A 23,206-nucleotide genomic window follows, 5' to 3' on the forward strand; every position below is an offset into this window, starting at 1 on the left:
AGAAATCTGATTGATCTTCAGTCAGATTCAAAGGCGGCTAATATCAATTCTGTGTAAACCTGAGAACCTGGAAAATTAATGTAAATTTAAAAAGTGAAACTTTTTCAACAAAGAGAATAAAAGAACCACATGGATGCTTCAGTAATAGTCAAATTAGATGTTTTATTTTTTAGTCATAAATTTTTTTTTTTGGTCCAGATAGAGGTTCATACCTTTGGGGAATTTGTGTACATATAAACATTGCTTCCATTATATTTCTACCAAAATGTTCATATATTTCAATTTGTGAATTGTATCTGATACAACTATTTTCTCTCCACATTCTTGGTTTGTAGGATTGAGGTCACTTCTTTTCCTGGTTTTCTTTGGCACTTTCTTCAGTATTTTAATGTTTTTTGGCAACTTTACAGCTTAAAATACTTCCTGTGACCATTATCAAAAGTGGTTGGGTGTTAATCTTCTGGCTCTCACACAAATAATTTTATTTAACCCGGAAAATATCCTAGATTAGATTAAAAATCTCTTTTACAAGGGAGTCCTTGTAAAGTAATCTATTGTCAATGTAGAACACATCACAAGGTTTGGTCCTGATAGCTGTAAAATTTTGTGGAGCTTTGAAAGCCTTTGGCACCATTAAAATCTCAGCCAGCGCTCCTGAGGACAGTGTGAGGTTGTGTGATCACACACAGGTGCTGTACAGCGTCACTTTGTAGCTGATCTCGTCCAGGATCCGCCGGACGGTTTGCTCCAGCTCGGCCAGCTCTGCAGCTTTGGACTCTAGGATCTGCTGGTTCGACTCGTACGACCTCTCCAACTCTGCAAACACAGAAACCCCAGGAGTGAAGTTTGACATCTGGTGTATTTTCACTTTTAATGTCCCCAACACGTCAAAAACATGAATATTTTAACATTACCCCCAAGTCTCTGCAGCTTGCTGCTGCTTTGTTCGAGAAGCTCTTTGGCCTCTTGCTGCAGTTCATCCGCTCTCCTCCTCGCCTGCAGCACCACCTCCCCTTTATCCTCCACCAGGTCCTCCGCCTCCTCGAATTTATCTTTCACATCTACTTCGAACTCCTTCACAGAAAACAAATAAGCGCTATTGTCGATGAAATCATGTTTCCAAAATGTCAGGATGTGGAAACAGCGTGTGTGTGTCGTGTGACAGACCTGCTGTGCCTCCTCTGCGTTCAGTCTGGCTTGTTCGGTGATCCAATCGGCCGTGTCCGCCACGCGGTTCACCTCCAGGTTGTTCTGTCTCAGCAGACCGACCTCCCTCTCCAGCTGAACCAGACGACCTGTGGTGTTACTGAGCTTCTGCTCCGACGTGGCCGTTTCAGATTCCACCTGACGCACAGTGAGAAGACCATAGAAAACTAATGTCAAGTAGTAATATTTCTATTAAAAGTAACGGAAAAAAAGCGTTTCATCTATGAAATCAGCAGTTTAAAGGAAGAAAGCCAGAATAGATTTCACCAAATCAAAATGTGACTAAATGTGAGATAAGGCCACAGTCCCCCCTTCTTTTTCTGAGGTTTGGTATTGAATAATGATCTGACCAGTTCATACGCGAGTTCATTCACACCAAATTTAAAGAAATTACCTCAAAGCTTTCCTACCATATCACATACGTGAGAATGGTTTGGTCAGCTGCAAATCTACAGTAACCTTTAACTTCTGGTGACTAAATTTAAATAAATTAGTTCTTGTGGCTTGCGTATACCTTTGAGCTAAATTTGCAAAAATGTGTATTCCTGAGATATCGTGTTCATCAGATGAGTGTAGATGGATAACCAGCCCACACATATTCAATGATAAATGATTTTTTTTTTACATTTTACAGGCAAATTAATGAAAACTGTTGTTAAAACCGACGCCATCACTAACTGCTGAGACTTAATCCACGTTGGCTTCATCCCCACTGAATATATTCTGTTATCTTGCAGACTTACAGAAACCAGCAGATCCAGGGTACCCCTGGTGTTGTTCTGGGCCAGTTGGATGGCGTCCATTGCGGTGCTCTGAGCGCGCTCAGTTTCGTCCAGGGCCGCCTTCACTGCCTCTGCTGTCTCCTTCATGTTAGACGCTCGCTCACTGAGGAACAGGTTGTGTATATGTTAGTCCTCTTTAGCTGGGAGAGTTCCATTTATCTTTATTTATTCACAAAATAAATAAGGGGCATCAGATTTATGACTTGTTCATGGTGTTAGAAAAAAAAGAAAATACTAAATATTCTTATAACCTCGAAATGTTTTATAAGAATAACTTGAGTGTTTCTTGTCTTGACAGACTAGAAGAAATCATAATGAATTCTTATATATTCTCATTGAGTTTCTGTACAGAAATGTGACAGATAAATTACATGTTGACACGTTACCTGGCAGCCTTGGCCTCTTTCAGAAGATTCTCAGCCGTCTGGATGTCCTCAGCGCTTTGATTCAGGATGGATTCCACGCTGGTCAGGGTGCTGACCTTCTCCCTGATCTCGTTTGTCAGCTCCTGCAGCTTTTCTGCTGATGTCGGCATCTCCAGAGTTAACACCTCGTTGGCCACCGCCTCGATCACAGACACGTCTGCCTTGTCGTCTAGGTTACAAAAGACAAAACAGGGTCTTTTTAGGCACCAATTGCATAAAACTTCATTGAATATTGAGAAATCTAAAAAGTAATTATTATATGTTAAATAAAATATCTTTAACCAGCCCCATTGGGATTAGGCAAATAATTATTTCTGCCAGAGTATCATCCACAAAATTTATATTTCAAGTTAACATATAAAAGTTTACACACATCAATAATTTCCAAAAATTGCTGCTCTTGAAAGAATGATTTGACTTTTCTTATACTGTGAACAAGTATCACACTAGACTTAGTTACATATATGTAAGTAATTGCTTCCAGTATTTTACACTTTAGTAAAATACACTGTAGTATTTTATCTACAGCCTAGTATAAAACTAAAATCTGTTAGATGTCTGTGTTTATGCTGAACTTACTGGTGAGCAGGTCTCGTATCTCCTTGATGAGGTTACGCAGCTGCTCGTTGCTTTGCTCCACTCTCTCTTTGCTCCGGTTGGATTTGATCAGAACCTCCATGGCGTTTACTTTGGCCTCATTTGCGCGGTTGTTGGCCTCCCACACCTGACGGCAAACGGAATCGATGACTTGCTATCATTTCATTTGAAATGCTTGCTAAAACAAATCTGATGTTCGCTCACCATCCTAGAGAGCTTGTCCACCTCCTGCATCGCTGCCAGGATTTCCTGGTCCAGGTCTTTGGCTGATTTGAGAGCGGTTTGGGACGTTTTGACGAGGCCTCCGCATCCTTCTCCACCGCAACGAGGCTCTCCGCCTTCGTCAGCACATCCTAAACCACCGCAGGGGGCGTCAAGGCAGTCGTCACCCTCAGCTGCACCACCACACATCTGTCGAGACGTGAAAAACGTCATCACCAACATACCTCAGGTTGAGCTCAGACATTTGTCATGGAAAATATTTTGTGAAAAATGTCCTGTAATGTAATGGATCACCTTCTACTCCCTCAGTTTTTCTCACCTGCTCACTAAACTCTGTCAGGTCAAACTGGTCCAGATCGTTGGACAGCTTGTCCAGCTTCTTGGTGTTTCTTTGATGCTTGCGATCAAACTCCTTCTGATCAGAACTCATTTTATCCTCTGTGGCTTTCCGTACTGTGGCTGACTGCTCCACTGTGTTTCCGGGATCACTGGTGGAGGCGTTGGCACGGAGTTCCGCCATTACAGACTGTGTGTGTGCACTTGAAATAGTGTCCATAGCACCTGAAGACACACATGCAAGTCTATCAAAGTTTGTTCGATATTATTCAACATGCATAACTCGAATGTGAAGCTAATATTCTGATTACACAGCTTGTTTATTTGATGCTTCTTTGTTGGAGGTGCACTAGTCAGGATACTCATAATAATAATCGTTTAAGACTGTCATACTTTTATTGCACCTCAATGTTCTGTATAATAGTGTAAAAAGTTGTTTTATTCCTAATCCACCATTTACTTGGGATAGAGTTCTGTAGTTTTCGAGTGATCCTGCTATCAAACCACTCCACAAACAAACAAACAAACAACAGGACTCAGATGAAAAGACAATCCTGGGCAGACAGTGAGTGAGGTACTCCTTCTCACCCTGGATGTTGGTGTTCTTGGCGTTGTACACCTGCTGTTTCAGCTCCTGGATGCTCAGCTCCAACTGGTTGGCCTCGTCAGTCAGTGCCTCCAATCTTGCATCGGTGGCGTTGAAGTCATCGTGGAGAAAGTTCAGTGTCTCCTCTGTTGTGTTCAACTTTCCATTCAGGAAGGACATCACACCCCTGAGAACACAACATTATAATAATGAACTCAAACAAACTTATTCTACTCCATCTTTATGTGTGTTTAGGGACATACGTGATCTGATGCATCAGCTCTTGTATCTGTTCCAGCTTCACCGCTGCAGGGTTTCCCTCTAAGATCTCTCGCACAGCGTTGGCGTTTCTCTCCAGGCTGCTCACTAACTCTTTGTACGGTGCCGTCACTCCGCTGTTCTGGAGTTCTTTCACTTGGCTCTCCAGACGTTGAGTTTGATTGGTCAGCTCGTCGACCACGTTATCCCAGACAGCAAAGCACTGGTGGCAGGGTTCACAAGTGGGGAACTCACCCTGGTAGCCTCTGGCGCACTTGTCACACCGTGGGCCAGAAACGCCCTCCACACAGGCGCACTGGCCTGTGGCACGATGGCACTGCTCACTGGAGATTCCTCGAGGGTCGCAGTCACAAGCTGGAAACACACAAAGGGGGGAAGTCAAAGGAATTTTCTAAGAATTAAAATAATCCTGGAATAGGCATTCACCACACAGATAACTACAGTAATCAGGTACTAGCTTTGTCTAGAAGTGAAATGTTTTGTTAATATTTTTCATATTTGATTCATCTGTTTTAACACATCATAAACATTTTAATGGAAAATGATGACAAGGAAGAAGAGAGAGACTAAATAGTCTTTACTTTGTCAGTAATAATTTCTGATGGAAATTTTCTACTGTATTTTTTTTTAGCAAATTTTTACTCACAAATTTTACTTTCTATAAATCTCATTTTCATATTGGGACTCCATAGAGCATTTATTTCATCATCATGCATTTTAAAAAATTAGGAACCTCATTTTCTCAGAGGAGCTGCATGTTTCCAACATTATTTGTGAGCATATAGTGAGTAAATAAGATCATATCCTATGTATACATATTTTGTGTATTATCTTGACCTGCAACATACAACAAACACACATGAACAGATATCAACACCATTAACATGGGCAATTGTTTTACTCCATGTATGGATTATTAATGAGAAAGGAGTAAAAACATCAAAATGTGTTTCATCTGTAATGTAAAGGAAATTTTTAATAAGATCTGGAGTAGCCCCCTGCTTCAGGATAATGACAAATTAGAGAAAATGTAGAGAAAAAAAATCTTGTGTTTTTAAAGTAAGTAAAAGATTATCTGTTTATGAATTTACCTGACAAATTAAACTTTATATCAAATGCTACAGTCTGTCTAAAGCTTATGTGAACCCTAATGGGCTACTAATAATTAAATCTGGATTGATTGTATGAGACGTTGTACAGTTTTAAAATCTCCCCAGGGAAACGAGCCATTTGAACCCACAGTTTATTCCAACTTCAGCACGTCTGATAAATAAACTTGGAGATGAACCTGACCTCGATGGTCATAACGACTCAACCAGGAGTTGAGACACTGAGCTGCCCTCCCTAGAGGGAAAGACGAGGAGGAGGAGGTTGTAAGTCTGGAAGAAGGAATGCGGTGTATGAGATCAGTCTGCTGTATTTATTTGTGATTTATGGAGCAGAAGGTTGTTTGTTTTAGTCAGGGTGAAATATTACACCTTTGGGTCGGAGCATATATGGTGATTAAGAGCCGTTAACAGGGACGTGTCAAACATGGCCACATACTAATGAAGTCATCTTGTTTGGTCCCCTTAAATCACACCTTAAGGTCCCAACAACATCTGAACTGGACAAGAGAACCTGGCAGCATCTTAAAGAGGCTTTATTATCCTCGCTATGTGACACAACCTAACTGTACTCCCACACTTCTCAGTAACACAGTCACAGCACTCAGATTCCCCGTGACTTTACGCATTACTGTCTGATCTGTGCAGATAGAAAGTGAGGTCCAGATGGTTTAAAAGCTCCCGGATCCTCTGGGCGTTGGTGCATGACCAAAATGGGATGCCTGGAAGTTCTGAAGAACATCTGGTTCTCATGAGCATGAAAGGAAAGGTCACTCTCCAATCCCCTCCTTCTCTGCCTCTTTTTTTATTCCTACTCCTTCACTCTTTCTCTGAGTGTGGGCTGCTTTGAGCCGAGTACATCAGCTTTGATATTTCAGCAGATGTACTGTCCAGCGGATTGTTTGGAAGATAATGAAACCGCTGCAGACATCTAATCGCTGTCTGACAAAGCCAAATATTTCATGAGACATCACTCCTAGTTTTTCCTCATATAATAAACTTCAAACAGACACAAAAATCCCAGGAGAAACTCAATGGAAAGACAATATAAAGTTTCATCACGGTGACTCAGGAGGAAGCCTTCAACACCTTCAAGGATCCGACAAGTTGAAAGGAAAACAGACCAGTTCAGACAGAACTTAGAGTTTTGAATTTGAATAAAACAGCATCCATATGATTTAAATATCTTTAAGAGTGCTCAGACCCCTCCCCCAGAGAACCTCTAAACATATTAACAGCACAATGAAGGAGTTTTTATGGCAAAGGAAATTAGTGGTGTGCTCTTGGTTGTTCAGGCAAAATGTATCCACCATAAATGTCAAAGAGGAGGCAGAGTATTATTATGGAAAAAGACTCATTAAAACCTCTGTTTAAAGGCTGTATTTATGCTTGTATTTATTTATTTTTGGTTTGCACTAGGATAGGGTAAAATAACTCATAAGTGACTCATTACACATCTGTCGGTGACAGGACGCTGCTCTCTTTAACTCTGTTTTGTGATTCACCACATCCTGAGCAAAATGATCACTAGTAGGCAACTTAGTCTGACTGCCTCTCATTAGTTAATTTAGTAAATATGAATGAAGCAAAACAGAAAATATAACTAAAACTAATGGGCTGAAAAATGCTGAAATAAAAAAAAGCTCCGACAAAAACACACTGCAAAATAGTGACTAGAGTAGAGTTTGTCTTATGGTTCAAATATGTTTGTTATACTCATATAAACAAACGAGTGATGGAAGCATGTAATTAAAGATTTAAAGTCTCTTTTAACTCTGTCAGTGTTTCTGTGCTTGTTCATATTGTGGCGGTGGTGGCCGATGGCCTACCGTGACACTGGACCTCTGGATTCCCCCAGAAGAGCTCTCTGCACTCCCGACATGTTTTACCACCAAAACCAGGCTTGCAAGAACACTGTCCTGTGACCTAGAGCGAAAACACAACGTCAGGTCAAAAATATAATATTTGATCAAGTGAGAAGAACTTGGATTCAAACAGTTTTATGTCTTTTGTTTCACTTTTAGTTGTGCTTGTCCCTCTAAAAGCAATGAGTATTCAGTATTACAGCAGTGTGTTCTGAGACTTCCTTCCCTCAATGGAAAGTAGCCAGTCAACACAGAAACCAAATATTTGTGTGTGTGTGTGGGTGTGTGTGTGTATGGGTGTATACACAGCCATACTCATTAAGTTCCCACATACACACATTCTAGTTAAAGTGCATTAGCAATACAGAGTTGCAGAAAGGGAGGGAGAGAGAATTAATTCCCGAACAGCTGGAGTTCATACATCACAACTCTCATGCAAACAGGCCTCAGTGATTAAACAGGCTGATCACACTGAGTTACAGTCATCCTTTCCCTCAATGGGAATTGTTGGCTGGTTCCAATGCTGTGTGAGGAAAATTTTGGTAACAATAGTCTATTGAGAGATTTTGCTCTGGGATTCAGTTTTACATCCAAACCAGGCAGAGCAGATCGGAACAGCTGCAGTAATTCTAATGCAGGAAATTATGCAAACGTGATGGGTGATTGTGGCCCTCGGACCACTCACCTCATTGCAGGAGGATCCATAGGAGTGGACGAGGTCACAGTCGCAGCGCTGGCAGCCCGTCCCGCTGGCGATGTTCCACGTATCGGTGGCGCAACGGTCGCAGTTCTGCCCGACCACGTTCGGCTGGCAAGGACATTGTCCGCTGTTCTGACTGCACTGACAGTCATCAGGGGAGGAACAGGCCTGAGGTACCGTTCCCACTGAGTAACACATACACTCTGCAAAGGGAAGAAATCCATCAGGGTTCAATAACCATGCATCCAAACTTCTGCCAATAAAACCTAAAAGATAAAAATCTAAATTTCCTGCGTATGTTAAGACAGGTCCATCTAAAAATGTTAAATTTCCATTTAATTCTTTTGTGATTACTTTTAAAGGAGTCAAAATATTTTTTTTTATCTTAAGGAGAGCAGGTCATTTATGAGTCAATTTAAAATGATGAGTAGGATTTAAAACATTATATTTTTAAATTAGATATAAACATGGAACAAGCGGTCACAATCAGTTTTTTACGGTAATGGTGCCACACTGACAATCACACTCACTCCTGCAGCTCTGAGTGGCCGCGTTGCCATAGTAACCCAGTTTGCAGTGCTGACAGGCGTAACCCTCGGTGTGATGCAGGCACTTTAGACAGGCACCCGTCCGGGGATCACATGACCCGGGGTCATGCATGTCTATGTTGTTGTTACACTGGCAGGGCAGGCAGCGTCCGCCGGGCACCAGAGGGTTCCCAAAGTAACCGGGAGCGCACTCATCACACCTGACCCCTGGACGAGGACAGGAAACAGGAAGTACACGAAAGTCAGAGAGCTTTGAGTACTTTAAAGGCTTGTGTGTGTATGCGTGTGTGTGTGATATACCTTTGTAGCCAGGGCTGCACACACACATCAGCTGGTCCGTATTCGGCAGAAGGTAACAGCTGTCAGAAAACTGGCGTCCACTCTGCGGGCCATCGGGACACATACAGGGGCGACAGTGGTCCCCTGAACCCAACTCTGGGTCACCATGGTAACCTTCCAAACATCTGGAGGTAGAGTTAAAAGAACAAATCAGTTCTATGAAGGTGCTTTAACTACTGTGGGTTTGTGGTGGGCTCACCTCTCACAGTGGTGTCCAGTAGTGAAGTCCCCGCAGCCCTGACACTCTCCGGTCTGGGGGTGGCAGTACTCGCTGTGGCCGTTACAGTGGCACGGCCGGCACATGGGGAAGCCCCAGAAGCCTGGCAGGCAGTGGGAACACTGCCGCCCAGAGGCCCCTGGGACACACTCGCACTGTCCGGTCGCTTCATGGCAGAAGACGCTCACCGAGCCCCGAGGATCGCACTCGCAAGCTGAAGGAGAATCACCAAATCACGTTTCCTGCTTGTGGGATGGATGGCAGACACACGATCACACCCGTCACTTACCTCTGCAGCCAGAGGGGCTGAACAAAAACGTAGCCGGGGCACAGTTGTCGCAGTTCCTGCCGACGACGTTGGCTCGACACCGGCATTGACCTCCGCTGGGCTCACAAACAGCACTGAGTGAACCCTGAGGGTCACACTGGCATGCTGGGTAATAAAGATGAGGTAGAGAGTTTTAAAATGTAATATTTCAAGGAAAATTTTAAGTGTGTTTCAATTATAGTCACCTTTGGTTTAAATCAAGTGCACATATTAAGAAATATCCACCATTCAAACACAAATGTAGGGTGATGAAACGTCGTACCCATGGCTCCTTTGTGCAGCAGAGCAGAGACACTGAAGATGTAGTCGTTACAGATGTCGGTCATGGGGCTCTTCACCACGCTCTGGCTGCTCTCCAGACAGCGGTAGCGCTGGAACGTATCCCACGCTCCCTCACCATCGATCCCATGGAACATGTCCAGCTCCCTGACCCGGGGTATCAGCACCAACTGTAAAGGGAGGGGGTGGATGAGGAGCGGTCAGTCAGGAATGGAAGCCAGAATAAAAACACCGGGTAGATGGAAGAGAATCGCAGAGCAGAGGGAGTTATTTCAGATGTTCAGGGTACGTTTGGTGTTTGTTCACATGAACGATGGAGGAACAGGCTGTCTTTGGGACAACAATGCAGCATTTCCATCTAGCTTCTGCAAAATGAGTTGACCATTGTTTGTTCTTCCATACTTAAATGATCCAACATGTTCCCAACAATGCGAAAAGTGAGAGAAATCCATAATTTCATTCAAGCCGACGATGTATTTCAGTTGATTTCTGATTTATTAGAGAGAATCAGAGTGAAGAAGGGAGCTAGAGAACCTGCAATCCTCACAACCTAATGGATATTCATCAGTCAAGACCCCCCCCCCCCCCAAATCTCATGCACAAGAAGTTCACAGGATGTGTTTAAGATAATTAGGGAATGTATAAATGAATTGAATCCAACGTACAGAGTCAATGAGTGTGTACGGGCTCTGGATATTGCTGACTGGCTGGTAGAGCGGCAGACTGAGGCGGACGGTGTAGTTCAGTCCTTCCTCCAAACACATGGGCCTCACCAGTAACACATGCCTGTGATAAAACAGAGAGTTTAGGGCGTGTCGTCGACGCGTTGCTATCGGACGACATCGGGCTAAGATCTCACCTGGATCCCGGTGGAAGAGAAACGGTCTGGTCGTCTCCGCTCTGGATGGAGTTGCTGCAGTGCCCGGCGTATTCTGGGGGGTTGTAGACGGGCCGCTGCAGTCGCACATTCACCTGCTCCCACTGCTGTGGCAGCTGTAAGCACGTAAACACATTTATGTCCTTTATGAAGCCAGGAAGTCAGCTTGGCTGGGTTCTGTTAAGAGGCGGGATGTTTATTAATCTTTTCAGAAAGCTAAAACATGTTCCTGGGCTCTGTCTGTAATTTAAAGAATTATTAAAGTTTGAAGTTTTATAAGGTTTAAAACTTCATTCTAAATAAGAATAAACTGCAGAACCATGAGATTACTTAAAAGACACCCGCTATGAAAATATTTTTTCCACCCAGAAAGCGATATTTTCAATAACTGAATAAATTTCCACATGTCATAGTCAATGGTGTGGTTTATTCTATTAACATAATATGTATTATAAACTACAGCTCTACAAATAACTAGACCTTCCTTTATTCAGTGACAGCTATGTGATGGATATTGGTGACTGATGTGATCAATTAAAATACTGCACTAACTTGAAGATTTTCTGTTCACTTATTAATTCTATTCATGTCTTTGTGCGTCACCTGTGGCTCATAGCGAATCAGGACGTCATAGTCCATGGACTCCGGGATGTTGTTGATGATGAACTCTAAGTACGCTCCTTCTGGGACATGAACAAAGCCCATTCCGGTCCATGTAGGACTGCGGTCCAGAGGATAAGGCCTCTGTACCAGCGTCACACCCTGCCAGAGAGGAAGAGGTCAACAAAGCCACACATAAAAGCACCACATAATGAATGTGGAGGTGAAATAAATCCGCTCACAGGGCCGTGCTTGGCGTCCTCCGCCTCGTAGGTGTAGTGGTCCAGAGCGATGAAGTAGAATCCAGACTCCACCTGATCGCAGCGCCGTCCAAACATGTGCTCTCGACACACACACTGTCCCGAGTGAGGATCACAGCTGTGGAGGGAGACATGGTTTTACATTCTTCATTTCACAACTTAACAATGATGAAATTTGACTTTACTCCAGTTTCTCTAGTGATTATTTGTTAAATGTGGTAGCTGACTTACACACACTGAATCAACTATTTAATCCATAAACACGGTCTTTAAACATACATGTTGTGGACAGCTCCGCCCTGGTCGCAGTCACATGGTCTGCAGCCATCCATGTCATTGGACAAACCCCAGTGCTGTGGCTACAGGGCAAAAAATGACATGTGTTCATAAATACTGCACACACACACACACACACACACACACACACACACACACACACACACACACACACACACACACACACACACACACACACACACACACACACACACACACACACACACAAAGGTCAAATATCCAGGGTTTGGATCCGCACCAGACACTGGTCACAGTGGTGCCCGTCTACGAGGCGCTTGCAGAAACAACGTCCTGTTTCTGAATCGCAGGAGTTTCCTCCCGGCAGCGTTCCCAGCGGGTTGCAGGTACAAGCTGCCAAAAGATACAGCAACACAATGAAGCAGCAGATTCAACTATGTCAGTCTGACTCACTTTTAATGGGATTGTAAAATGTTTGGGCTGTTAAACATCGTGCAAATGACTATATGAACATTTTAAATAGTTTTTAAAAACAAAGCACAGACCAAATGAATGACTTCTCAATTTAAGGATATTTTAAATTGTTCAAGCTTAGCCTTATTACATTAATAGACAAATTGCAAGGTCTACTAAATGAAATGTTTCTCTAAGGGTAAATTAACTCATTAATTCATTTTTGATCATAGTGATTTATTCATTCATTCATCTTCCAACCGCTTCATCTGCTGTAGCGGGTCACGGGGAGCTGGAGTCTATCCCAGCTGACTGAAGGCGAGAGGCGGGGGAAACTCCAGGCAGACACCAGTGCACCGCGGAGCCACACAGAGACAGTACACACATACTCACTCTTGCGGTCAATTTGGAAAGGCCAATTAACCTGAAACGCATATTTTTGAAGGTGGGAAGAAACCGACAAACCAAAGAAAAACCACGCAGACACAGGGAAAACATGTAAACTCTGCACAGAGTGGGGCGCGAATTAACCGCGAGTAACGAGGGTGCACTGTATATTCATAAATATCCACCCTCCATCCTATGAATAGTGTTTATATCAGCAATTGTAATTACAAAATTTTAACTCAGCTTTTTTTTTCCTGAGCAAAAAGGTGACATATTTTTATATATATATATATAGATTTAAAAGATATATCATTCAAAAACTGTAATCTAGCATGTATTGACTTACACAGACAGCCGTCAGCACCCTGTCCCAGTCCAAAGTGTCCCTGTCTGCAGCGGTCGCAGCGCACGCCCTCCACGTTGGCTTTGCATCGACACTGACCTGAGATCAGGCCGGCTACCACATCGGTCCACGTGTCACACAGTCCCCCCTGCAGGGACCCGGTCGGGTCACAGTTACACGCTGTAGAGACATAAAAAAAATGTCCTTGGGAGACCTTAACGCTAATCATGTTAGCACCTTGATATGAAAAGATATCTCCAGAGACAATTCAGGTCACGACTTCCTCAAGGATGTTTCAGCTGAGCTGGGAAACACAAGATTAACATTTCATTCCTGAACGAAATCATGTCATATCAACCAACTCTCTATCCTTTTCCTGTCATAGTCCCAACATTCAACATCCCTACTGTCAGTCCTATACAGTTGAGGAGTTCACCAACGTGTTGGTTGATGTGTTAGTGGAGTGCATTGGAGGTCACTCAGAGGTCAGAGGTCACAGAGAGGTGACTTACGCTCGCACACATTGGGGTCCCTAAGGTCTCGGTTTGGGTGCTGGTAGTAGAAAGGTGCACAATGTTCGCACTGGCGTCCCACAGTGTTGTGTTGACAGTCTTCGCACACGCCTCCACTGGTGTTGCCAGTCGTCATGTAAACAGCCAGGTCGAAGTGACAGGACGTGGAGTGTTGGTTACACTCACACCCTGAGGAAGGACAAAAAGTAGAAATAGAAATTTACAGGAAGTAGTTCCTTGATTTTAGTTTTGACTACATCATTACAGTTTGAATGCTTTATGCTAAGCTAGGCTAGTTTCAGCTTTTGAGTGAGAAAGCTAACATGCATAGTGATGAGTGAACTGGTGGTATTCTTACTCTTGCACGCGTGGGTACTTCGCCCCTCCGCAGGTCTCCAAGGCGAATCATGGTAGAAGTCTTGACAGCGTTCACAGTTCAGGCCCTCAGTGTTGTGATTACATACACACCGGCCATGGACCTACTCACACAGAATAAATGATCACCAGTTATACCACCACCAGATCTGATGAGTCAATCATACATCTCGTCTTTCTAAGACAGATAACTGCTGTGACACTCTTCAGGTACTGCTTAATGCAAATGAATTAAGATTGTGAAATTAAGCTGCAAGACAAAATAAACATAATATCTACCAACAAGCTATTTCAGGAAAAATTAGAAGCCCATCAAGATGATGTGTTCCATATTGAAGTCATCATTTAAGTCCACAAAAAGAATGTTCTTAAATATGCTTTACATCAACTTAATGAAATTCCATGGAGATAAGATTAAATATCAAGCCTTGCATGCTTTCTGTTGTCTATTTCTGCGTTCAGGTCGACGTACCATGCCCTCAGCTCCAGTCGGTGCTCCATCCATCGGGGCGCACTCAGAGGCGTGGCCGTAGCAGAAGCAGTTGCCGCGGACGACCATGTCATACAGGGAGTAGTAGTACTTCTCCGTCACCTCTTCACGGGAATCGAGCAGGTTGTCACCCAACGTGTGGAGCTTCATGAAGTTCATCCGGAGGTTTGTGATCTTCAGCATGTCTGAAAACACACGTAGAAGATTAGGGGTGCAATCACATATATGTAAGACGTATGACCGCCCTTCTAAAAGCTAAATTATTCTGATCTCAAGAATGTCACCTCTGTCCATCATACAACCACAGTATTCACCACATACTTCACACCAGGCCTTTGAACATGTGTGTGAGTGTGTCTCAGTCTGGACTAATGTGAGTGCACAAAGGCTGAGTCACGTCCAAGTGTGAAATTCCCTGCTGCCCTCTTCCTGTGTGACTTCAGAGCGCTGCATAAATGCTACAGGTGGGTGTTACCTGGACTGAAAGTTACCAGAAAGTTACCAGAAATAATATGAATCCTGCAGAGGTCAGCGATCACTCTCTCTAGATAATTTAGATAACAGTTTATCTGACAAACATTAAAACAATTCCTGCCATCTCATTGTATTGCCAGTGCAATGAACTAATTATCCAGCCATGTTAAGTGAAACTAAATCCTGGATCCACCACTTATCCAGCAGATTGTTGGATTTAAAGGGAAAAAAAAAGGATGGAAAGCTGACATTCATTTCATTTCAGTGTCTTTACATCCTTCTTTTATTTTGAAGCTTACTCTGTATCTTCAGGCTGTAGGGGTCATCTATCTCAAAGGCTGGGTCCAGCACCCGAAATATCACCTAAAATAGAAAGTAGAGACTTCTGTGAGTCTGTGGGGCATTTTCTATTAAAATCTACTAAATTCTACATAATCAAGAAACTCAAGATGACTGTGAATAAAACATTATAAAGAATAAACTCAACAACATTATCTCAAAAACAACAACAACCACAGTCTGAGTCACCTCTCCCTCGGTAGATGGTTCGATGTCTGAGTAACGGGAGTCACAGATGATTTCGTCCACTTTGACCAGCGGTCCGGGAGACACCCCCGGGAAGGAAGACTCGCAGTCATAGGCGAAGTAACGATAGACCTGCCACGTCTTCCCAAAGTCCATGGAGCGCTCGATCACCATGGCAGCAGGCCGAAACGTCTGCAGAAGTAGATGGATAAAGACATTGCTAACTCATTGCTAATCTTGTTATTAATGTATGTTTTTGAACGGTGGAGTAACCAAAAGATGATTATCAGCGATGGTGTTAGTTTACTGAAAGGGTGGAGGCTGTCAGAGGTGTTGATCTTTCCTGTCAACTGGTTCCAGAACAGGATGGGATGGGACACACATGGAAAGTGTTTATTTGATGGTGCGTTTTGAGTGTGATGTCCAGTTTAAAATCTGAAAAGGCCACGGATGCAGCTGGCTGCCATCGTGGCCGACCATGTGACGGCAGTAATGTTTTTCTAGTGCTCAGAGCTCATCATCCTTCAACTCTTCCCACCGTTCTCCAGAGACAAAAAGTCAATTTCCACATTTCTCTGCCGCAGCTGTCTGACACTGTTTATCTCTGTGCCAACAAGTACGGTAGGATTTCATCTGTGAGTGTGTGTGTGTGTGTGTGTGTGTGTGTGTGTCTGCGTGTGAACAGGCACCTTGAAGGTCATGATAAGGTGTGTGAAATGAAATTCGGCCTCCAAGTCCAGCTGGATTGTCACATTCTCCACACCTGCAGTTGGGGAGAAAAAAAAACAACAACACAGGAAATTAACAATTAAATCTCTCTCTCTGTTAGCATTCATAAAAAACTCACTTTCAACTTTCAACAGAGTTGTCATATGTAACCCAGACAGACCTCACATGCTTGAACATACCTCCTTTTAAATATTTACACACTTGCTACACATGTTTATGCAGCTGAGGGGAGCTGGTTTGCAACTATTGCCCACCTACGAAAAAATGTAACCTCCAGTTCAAGATGTTCTTTAGACGATACATTTAATCCTAAATATGTCATCATCAGCTCGCTAACATGTCAGTTAGCTAATTTAATTAAATTTTAAAAAAATTTAAATTAAAAAATTAAAATTTGCACCGTATACAAAATAAAGAATCAACGCAATGTGCAAAAAATTTTTATCGTTTAAATTTGATTATCTACACTTACAATTCGCCTAATTTGAACTTGAATTAAAAAAAAGGAAGAAAACAGCTGGTTCTTGGAAAGCCAAGAAGCAACTGGAATGGACTACTACTGGGGAATTAGGAAATCCCAAGCAAACCCATTACGTATCTGCAGCTTCCTGCCTTTTCAAAGCCATCTGCAGTGCTGGCTGTCACTCCCTCATGACTCACACTACTGACAGTTTCCCACCATTGGGAAGAGAACATGTGGAGCACCAATATGGGAGCTGAGTTACGCAGGGTTTGAGGGTATGGGAACCTGCTTTAATGTGATTATTGTCAGGGTTCAAACTGAGGACGGTGTCTTTACCTCACACATGTCGTACATTCAGAGACTTGATCAGGTAACAGCATTGAATCACTTGGTGAAATTTTTGCATTATTCAAATGCAAATTCAAAAAACTTTATTAGTCCCCAAGGGGCAATTGAAATAACTTTATGTTAGATGGATACGTTATTATTATGTAAGTTCAGTATACATGTATTTATTTGGTAAAATTTGCACTGAATAAAACACTGACTGAAATGACATGAACAGAATTGGTATGGTTGTCATATATAACTGTTACCGTCAGCATGAAAACACTGTCATTCTGTAAATATAGTAAAATTATGATTCATGCATACTTTGGTGTCAAATGGCACCAATAAAAATTAAAAAAAAAAATTTATGTGACCACAAATGCCTTTTTAATGCGTTTTTATCACTCTCCAGGACATTTTTATATGAAAACACTTCAAGAATCTGTCTCATTCTCGTTGTAAATGTCTGCTGTCTTATTACACACTTCCTTTTTCTGAACATTAAAGGACTGTGTTTGTTTAAGTGATGACACATGTGTTTGCATTGCACACATCTGTTTTCCTCAGCACACCTGTAAGCTCCGCCCCACAGTCCGGCTGTGATTGGCTACAGTGAATGGGCCCTGTGATCTCCTGTCTAGTCATTACTGGGTCGGGTTCCCATGAGAACAGTGTGACGGAGAGCTCACACGCTGTGCTGCGCTCCCTTCGCGTAAAGTGAGTGAGCAGGACTCTTTCATTGTGTGTATTTTCTGGTTCTCACCGTTCTCCGACTGCCACCAGGTTTTGAGGCGATTGTGGGCAAAGGTGGTGACCAGGTTCTCAATCCTGTGGCTGATGGGGTTGCTGTCCTCATCGTATAAATCTTTGGAGTTACAAATAAAACATTTCTTCTCCTCCTGATGAAAGGAAAACACCAAGGGTCAGTTACTTTCTAAGCTGTCACCACATTAGCAGTTTTGCATTCAGTGCATTTGTCACAATACGAATATACTGTATATATATACAATATAATTCAACAAAAAGAGTGAGTGAGTGATTTTCTCGTTTATGGTTGATCCACGAAACTCATTATCAACATTTTTTTCACTATGGCTTCCAACACAGTTCCCTAAAGATAATATTTCATCCCCCAACATTACCCAAACTCCTGGTTTTTATCCCCCGAGACAAAGAAAAGGGAGGAACTGTCACATTTGTTAAATGTAAATGAAAAATTATGGATGAATTCTGACTAAATTGTTCAGATCGGATTTGATGAAGGACTAACGATGTCTGCTGATTCTCCTGACTTATGTCCACCTGTATCTCTGATTCTGGGGGGTTAGGCTTCAGCCTCATCACTGGGGTGATGGTGCTGAAAAAGCAGGCAGCAATATGTAAGCAGAGCAAAATGAGGCATGTGACTAAGGGTGAGAGGTGGGGTACACCCTGGACAAGTTGCCAGTTCATCACAGGGTCACACAGAAAGACAGACACCCGCTCACATTCACACTTACGAACAATCTGAAGTGACCAATTCATCTAAGTTGCATGCTTTTGGTGATGGGAGCAAACTCTGGACAGAAAGGCCCAGGGTGGAACCAATCCAACGACCTTCTTGCTGTAAGGCCACAGCGCTACTCGCTGCGCCACCATGCTGAAAAAACAACATACTGAGATGTCCACATAGTTTTTGATGGTATGAGTTATGTGGTGTCTGAGAAACTCCAGAAAGGTGAATTTAAATCTTTGATGCATTGAGTTGCTCCTGCACCCGTCTGGGCGGTGTCTGCTGTATATCATTATGTTATAATGCACTCCCTGTGTTGGTCAGCAGAGGCCTTGCCTGCACACCAGATGGTTTGGCATGCACCCCGGTTCACACACATATGCACATATCCTTAAATCTCACAGTGAAGCAGCGTGTGAACAGACGACACAAGTTTCTCAATTTCCAAGCTCTAGCCAACTATGTGTGTGTTGAAATGTGAGCAAACCCCACTAAGTAGGTCCACTTAGGAGAGAAATGTTTGCCACTAAAAGCTCCCTGCCTCCTGTTTTTTTTTTTTGTTCAGCTCATACTCTATTGTGCTCATCCTCAGGAAGCTTTGTGTATCCGTGACTTCATAAGGACACCATTCAAACTGCCAACTCGCCAAAGGGGATGTGATAAACAGAATATCCCTCTCCTCGCCCCGGACCACATGCACACAGGGACATGATTGTGAGGCACACAGCAGTTTTATTGTGGAGAGGAATGTCTGAACTCCCACTTGATAAGACAGAAAGCAGAAGATGTTGTACATGAAGCTGTGCGGGAGACAATTTATCTGCAACTATTTTGATTCTCAGTTACTCCTTTAGACATTTTCTGACACAAAAACAACAAACCATTGTGGTTTCAACATCTCAACCACGTTGCTTTTTCTCGTAAGACATCAGAGATTTCACAATGCTGTGATCTCTGATGTTTCCCTTGTTAAAAACAGATAAGATCTCTGGTTTTATTATTAATAGTATTGCAGAAAAAGAATTTAACTTCCATCATCATGTCAGTGTGGGCTTGATCCGTATTGAAATATCATGATGAATTCTGAGATGAGATCAGCTGAACCTTTTCTCAAGTAAGAATTAATAAGCAATAAGTTAGAGCCATAAAGCTGTCATGTAGGAGTTCTGTACTGCTTTCACAGTTTATATCACTTTAATGAGTCCTGTGAAGAACTGAGAAAATCCTCAATATATTACAGGGAACATGACATAACATTTTTTAGTATATTTTTAAATCAAAGACAATGTTTAAACGATTTACATGTTTGAATAAAACTGAAGCAGTGATAATGTTAGAATAAAAGGCCTTTGTTTCTCCCATTCACCCTCTTGGGGCGCATGGGAGGAGCAGGACGTTTGCAGTGCTGAGCGATAATCAGTGATTCCAGGCTGTCTGATATTGTTAACATTAGTCAAGATTAATTGTAAAGTTCATATGAATCAATTGTCGTTATGGGAGCGTGCAGACAACACATTTAGAGGAAGACATGGACACAGATATAAACAAATGCAAAACTGTGTGTATACAGGACATGTGTACATGAAAGTCAGATTGTGTACAGCATAGTCTGAATATATCTTCTATGTAATGCGATGTGGTAAACACGGTGTTGAGTAAATTTACAGTATTGTATATAAAATGGAACTTTCTATAGACAAATGTTGACGAGCATAAACTGAGTGTGTGTACAGTAGATACAGTTTGATTGGTTTGCTTATTGATTCTGTTTTTGTTCTTGTATCTTACTTTGGACAAATTCTGGTTGAAGTAAAGAGGACAGTTTAATTGTGGTATGCGTATTCATTTCTCATTACATTGACATTCTTTTGTCATTACTTGTTCTACTGTAATGTTCTACTTTTTTATTAAAACTGCTTAACTTTCCCTGTCACAGGAACATGTGATCACACAACATTTACGCAGTAGTGTCTGTATGTAATGCATCTCTATCACTAATGGTGAAACGTAATCTTCAACCAATGATACTGTGTCCTTGATGTCTTTTCACGTGGGTTTCCTATCTTTCTTTTTCCTGTAGCTCCTGTTATAAAATGTAATATACATAAATATATAAAATATTTGGTCCTTGCACTCAAAAAAGAAAAGATGTAAAAACTGACGGATGCATGTTTTCCAAGATAATCCTCTTTTTTGAAATGCTTTTAGTTGGAACATTTACGGCATATAGAAAGAAAACAGTTTTATTCAACTTTATCTCCCAAAGAGAAGGAAAACAATCTGATGTGAAAGTTTAAGACCAGTGATGTGATATCAAGCCTTTGATCACAAACTTATCAATCAAACCCTACAAGCAGTGGAATCTTGATTTCGGTCTTTACCTCCAGATGTCCGACGATACAGAAGCGCTCCGGCCGCTCCAGGCCGCAGGTGGAGGACACGGAGAGTTTGTGCGCCCGGCCGATCAGCAGGTCCCCCGTGGCGGGGTAGCAGCTGCCCTCCGTGCAAACATCGGCAAACTCCGGCAGCTGTGCCCACACGGGACCCCACAGGGCTGCGTGGAGGATCAGAGCCGTCAGATGACACGCAAACATCTTAAAAACAGCTCAAACGGGTCTTGTTTTGATTTCAATAAGAAACTTCAGATTTATTTTTTTTAATCATTTATTTAAAAATACGTCCTGCTGCTTCTGATCCAAACCCAGATGACGTGAACCATACATCAGATCATCTCGGCTGAATTAAAATCATAGGGATCGTCTCTGTGAACGACGATTACAGCTGAACTTTTCTGGGAAAACAGCGGATAATAGTTTTCATATGGCTTTCATTACATGTGCAGAACTTTTGGCATCTACACATGAAATTCCTCCCTGTGAGCTGAAAGCAACGGGGCAGTTTTAATACAGACGGTGTTTTAAAATAAAAAACTCACCCAAAGTCGTTATAACGTGGATTATGAGCGACATATCCTCGCTCGGACCATCGACAGCAGGTTAATGATGTGGATGCGTTCCGCTGCTGAGTGTGTGTTCGCGTGTATGAAGTGTGAAGTCAGAGACAGAGGGAGTTCACTGGTGGAAGTGCGCCTGTATGACATGTAGACAGTGCCAAAAGACGCAGAACTGGATCTATGAAGTGTGATCAGTGCCGAACTATTTACAATTGGAACTAAAAGCTTCCAACTGACGTTTATTTGAGTTTAAATGAAATAATTAAATCACTAAAGAACAGCAGCTCAACACAAATAACTTTAGTTCTATAATATTAACCACCTACTTCAAATTCCATAACTTCCATTTTCTATGAGATGTCTGTGAGATGCTCAAGCTTCATCTTCCTCATTGATGGGGAAACATTTTCTTCTAGTATTTCCTGATACTTGATTGAATCCATTTTACCCTCTATACAGTCTAGCTTTGCTCCATAACTTACTGATGCAATATTATTCATGGTACTGTTCTTTTCAGCATATTTTTTGTTCTTCATCATTGGCCTGTTGCTGAGCAACATATGCCCAAAAATTAATGTTTTCTTTCACTTTCACATGAACAACATTCAAAAACGTCTGTGTCTGATCTACATGGATTGACTGGGATTGTGTATTAACTAAGGATCCTCTACATTTTTTGCACATTAAGACACAGAGGTGGATCGAGATATGCTCACATTTTTAAACTCCAGTAATGACAAATTGTTCATTAGAATATAGATAGATAAATAGATAGATACTTTATTAATCCCGGAGGAAATTGCATATGACAAAAGTTATTAAGTTATTAAACATTTAATCTCATTATCAAGTTGCTGAAGAAAATTTGAAGGATTTGTGGAAAAAAAAACTATAATTTGAGCTAAAACAATAATATATCTTCAATTGGAATATCTACTGTAAAAACTAAAATAATTCTGAGAGATAATGATGCATGAAGAAGAAATAAATATTGAACAACACTGCCTCTCAGTGTCGTTTATGAGAAACTACAACTTCAAACAGCCACAATTAACCCCTGACAGTGCTGCCTTCATGTTTCTGTAAACGTTTTGTTCACTTTTTTTTTTAAATCCTCATCCTTATCTCCTTCAGTTATACAAACATTAACAGTAAAACCGAGTTCTTTTTACATTCTTCTGCCTGATGTTTTATGTAGGTGCTAGCTGCTCAGACAGCAGCTTTGGATGCTACTTTTACAAAGATACACCTCCACATTTCACTGAAAAAAAGAAAAGAAGAACTGTTCACAGACTTTAGTTTACAGATTTCAGGATCTTAACCTCATATTGGTTAATATGAATAGAGAAAAAGTGAAAGTGCCATGTATCTCTAAACTCAAAGCCAATAAAAGATAACAACAGAATTATTATTATTATTATTATTATTATTATTATTATTATTATTATTTTTATTATTTTTATTTTTATTATTATTATTATTATTATTATTATTATTATTATTATTATTATTATTATTATTATTATTATTATTATTATTATTATTATTATTATTATTATTATTATACAGAGTACATGTGTGTGAATGAGAAGGACCGAAGTAGAAGAGTGAGGTTACAGGGAGAAGAGATCAAGAAGGTAGAGGATTTTAAGTACTTAGGGTCAACAGTCCAGAGCAATGGAGAGTGTGGAAAAGAGGTGAAGAGCGTGTACAGTCAGGACAGAACGGGTGGAGGAAAGTGTCAGGTGTGATGTGTGATAGAAGAGTTTCAGCTAAAATGAAAGGAAAGGTGTACAAAACTGTGGTGAGACCAGCGATGTTGTTTGGCCTAGAGACAGTGTCACTGAGGAAAAGACAGGAGACAGAGCTGGAG

The 23,206-nt window shown here is 41.7% G+C and overlaps 1 protein-coding gene across 2 annotated transcripts; it reads right to left on the reverse strand.

Annotated features, from left to right (window-relative positions):
• Window positions 1-142: 142 nt before the first annotated feature.
• lamb1b (laminin, beta 1b) lies at window positions 143-21,456 on the reverse strand. Of its 2 annotated transcripts, XM_068306603.1 has the most exons (33): window positions 21,316-21,456; window positions 20,762-20,934; window positions 17,652-17,787; window positions 16,056-16,129; window positions 15,370-15,558; window positions 15,141-15,204; window positions 14,350-14,552; window positions 13,861-13,981; window positions 13,503-13,691; window positions 12,994-13,170; window positions 12,088-12,200; window positions 11,832-11,911; window positions 11,535-11,670; window positions 11,296-11,454; window positions 10,675-10,808; window positions 10,481-10,601; window positions 9,799-9,985; window positions 9,498-9,641; window positions 9,191-9,422; window positions 8,953-9,116; window positions 8,635-8,859; window positions 8,090-8,307; window positions 7,369-7,465; window positions 4,418-4,787; window positions 4,157-4,341; window positions 3,552-3,793; window positions 3,215-3,421; window positions 2,993-3,137; window positions 2,375-2,582; window positions 1,950-2,091; window positions 1,168-1,344; window positions 915-1,074; window positions 143-816 (listed from the first exon to the last, which is right to left on the reverse strand). In XM_068306603.1, exons 1-33 carry the CDS (start codon window positions 21,347-21,349, stop codon window positions 680-682), a joined length of 5,343 nt encoding a protein of 1,780 aa, XP_068162704.1. In that variant the 5' UTR covers window positions 21,350-21,456; the 3' UTR covers window positions 143-679. The 2 variants fall into 2 exon arrangements, with proteins under 2 accessions (XP_068162704.1, XP_068162703.1); XM_068306602.1 differs by having other exon boundaries at window positions 8,635-9,116.
• Window positions 21,457-23,206: the final 1,750 nt, after the last annotated feature.

Source organism: Antennarius striatus, chromosome 22 (genome assembly GCF_040054535.1).
Source record: "Antennarius striatus isolate MH-2024 chromosome 22, ASM4005453v1, whole genome shotgun sequence".
Taxonomy (NCBI): domain Eukaryota; kingdom Metazoa; phylum Chordata; class Actinopteri; order Lophiiformes; family Antennariidae; genus Antennarius; species Antennarius striatus.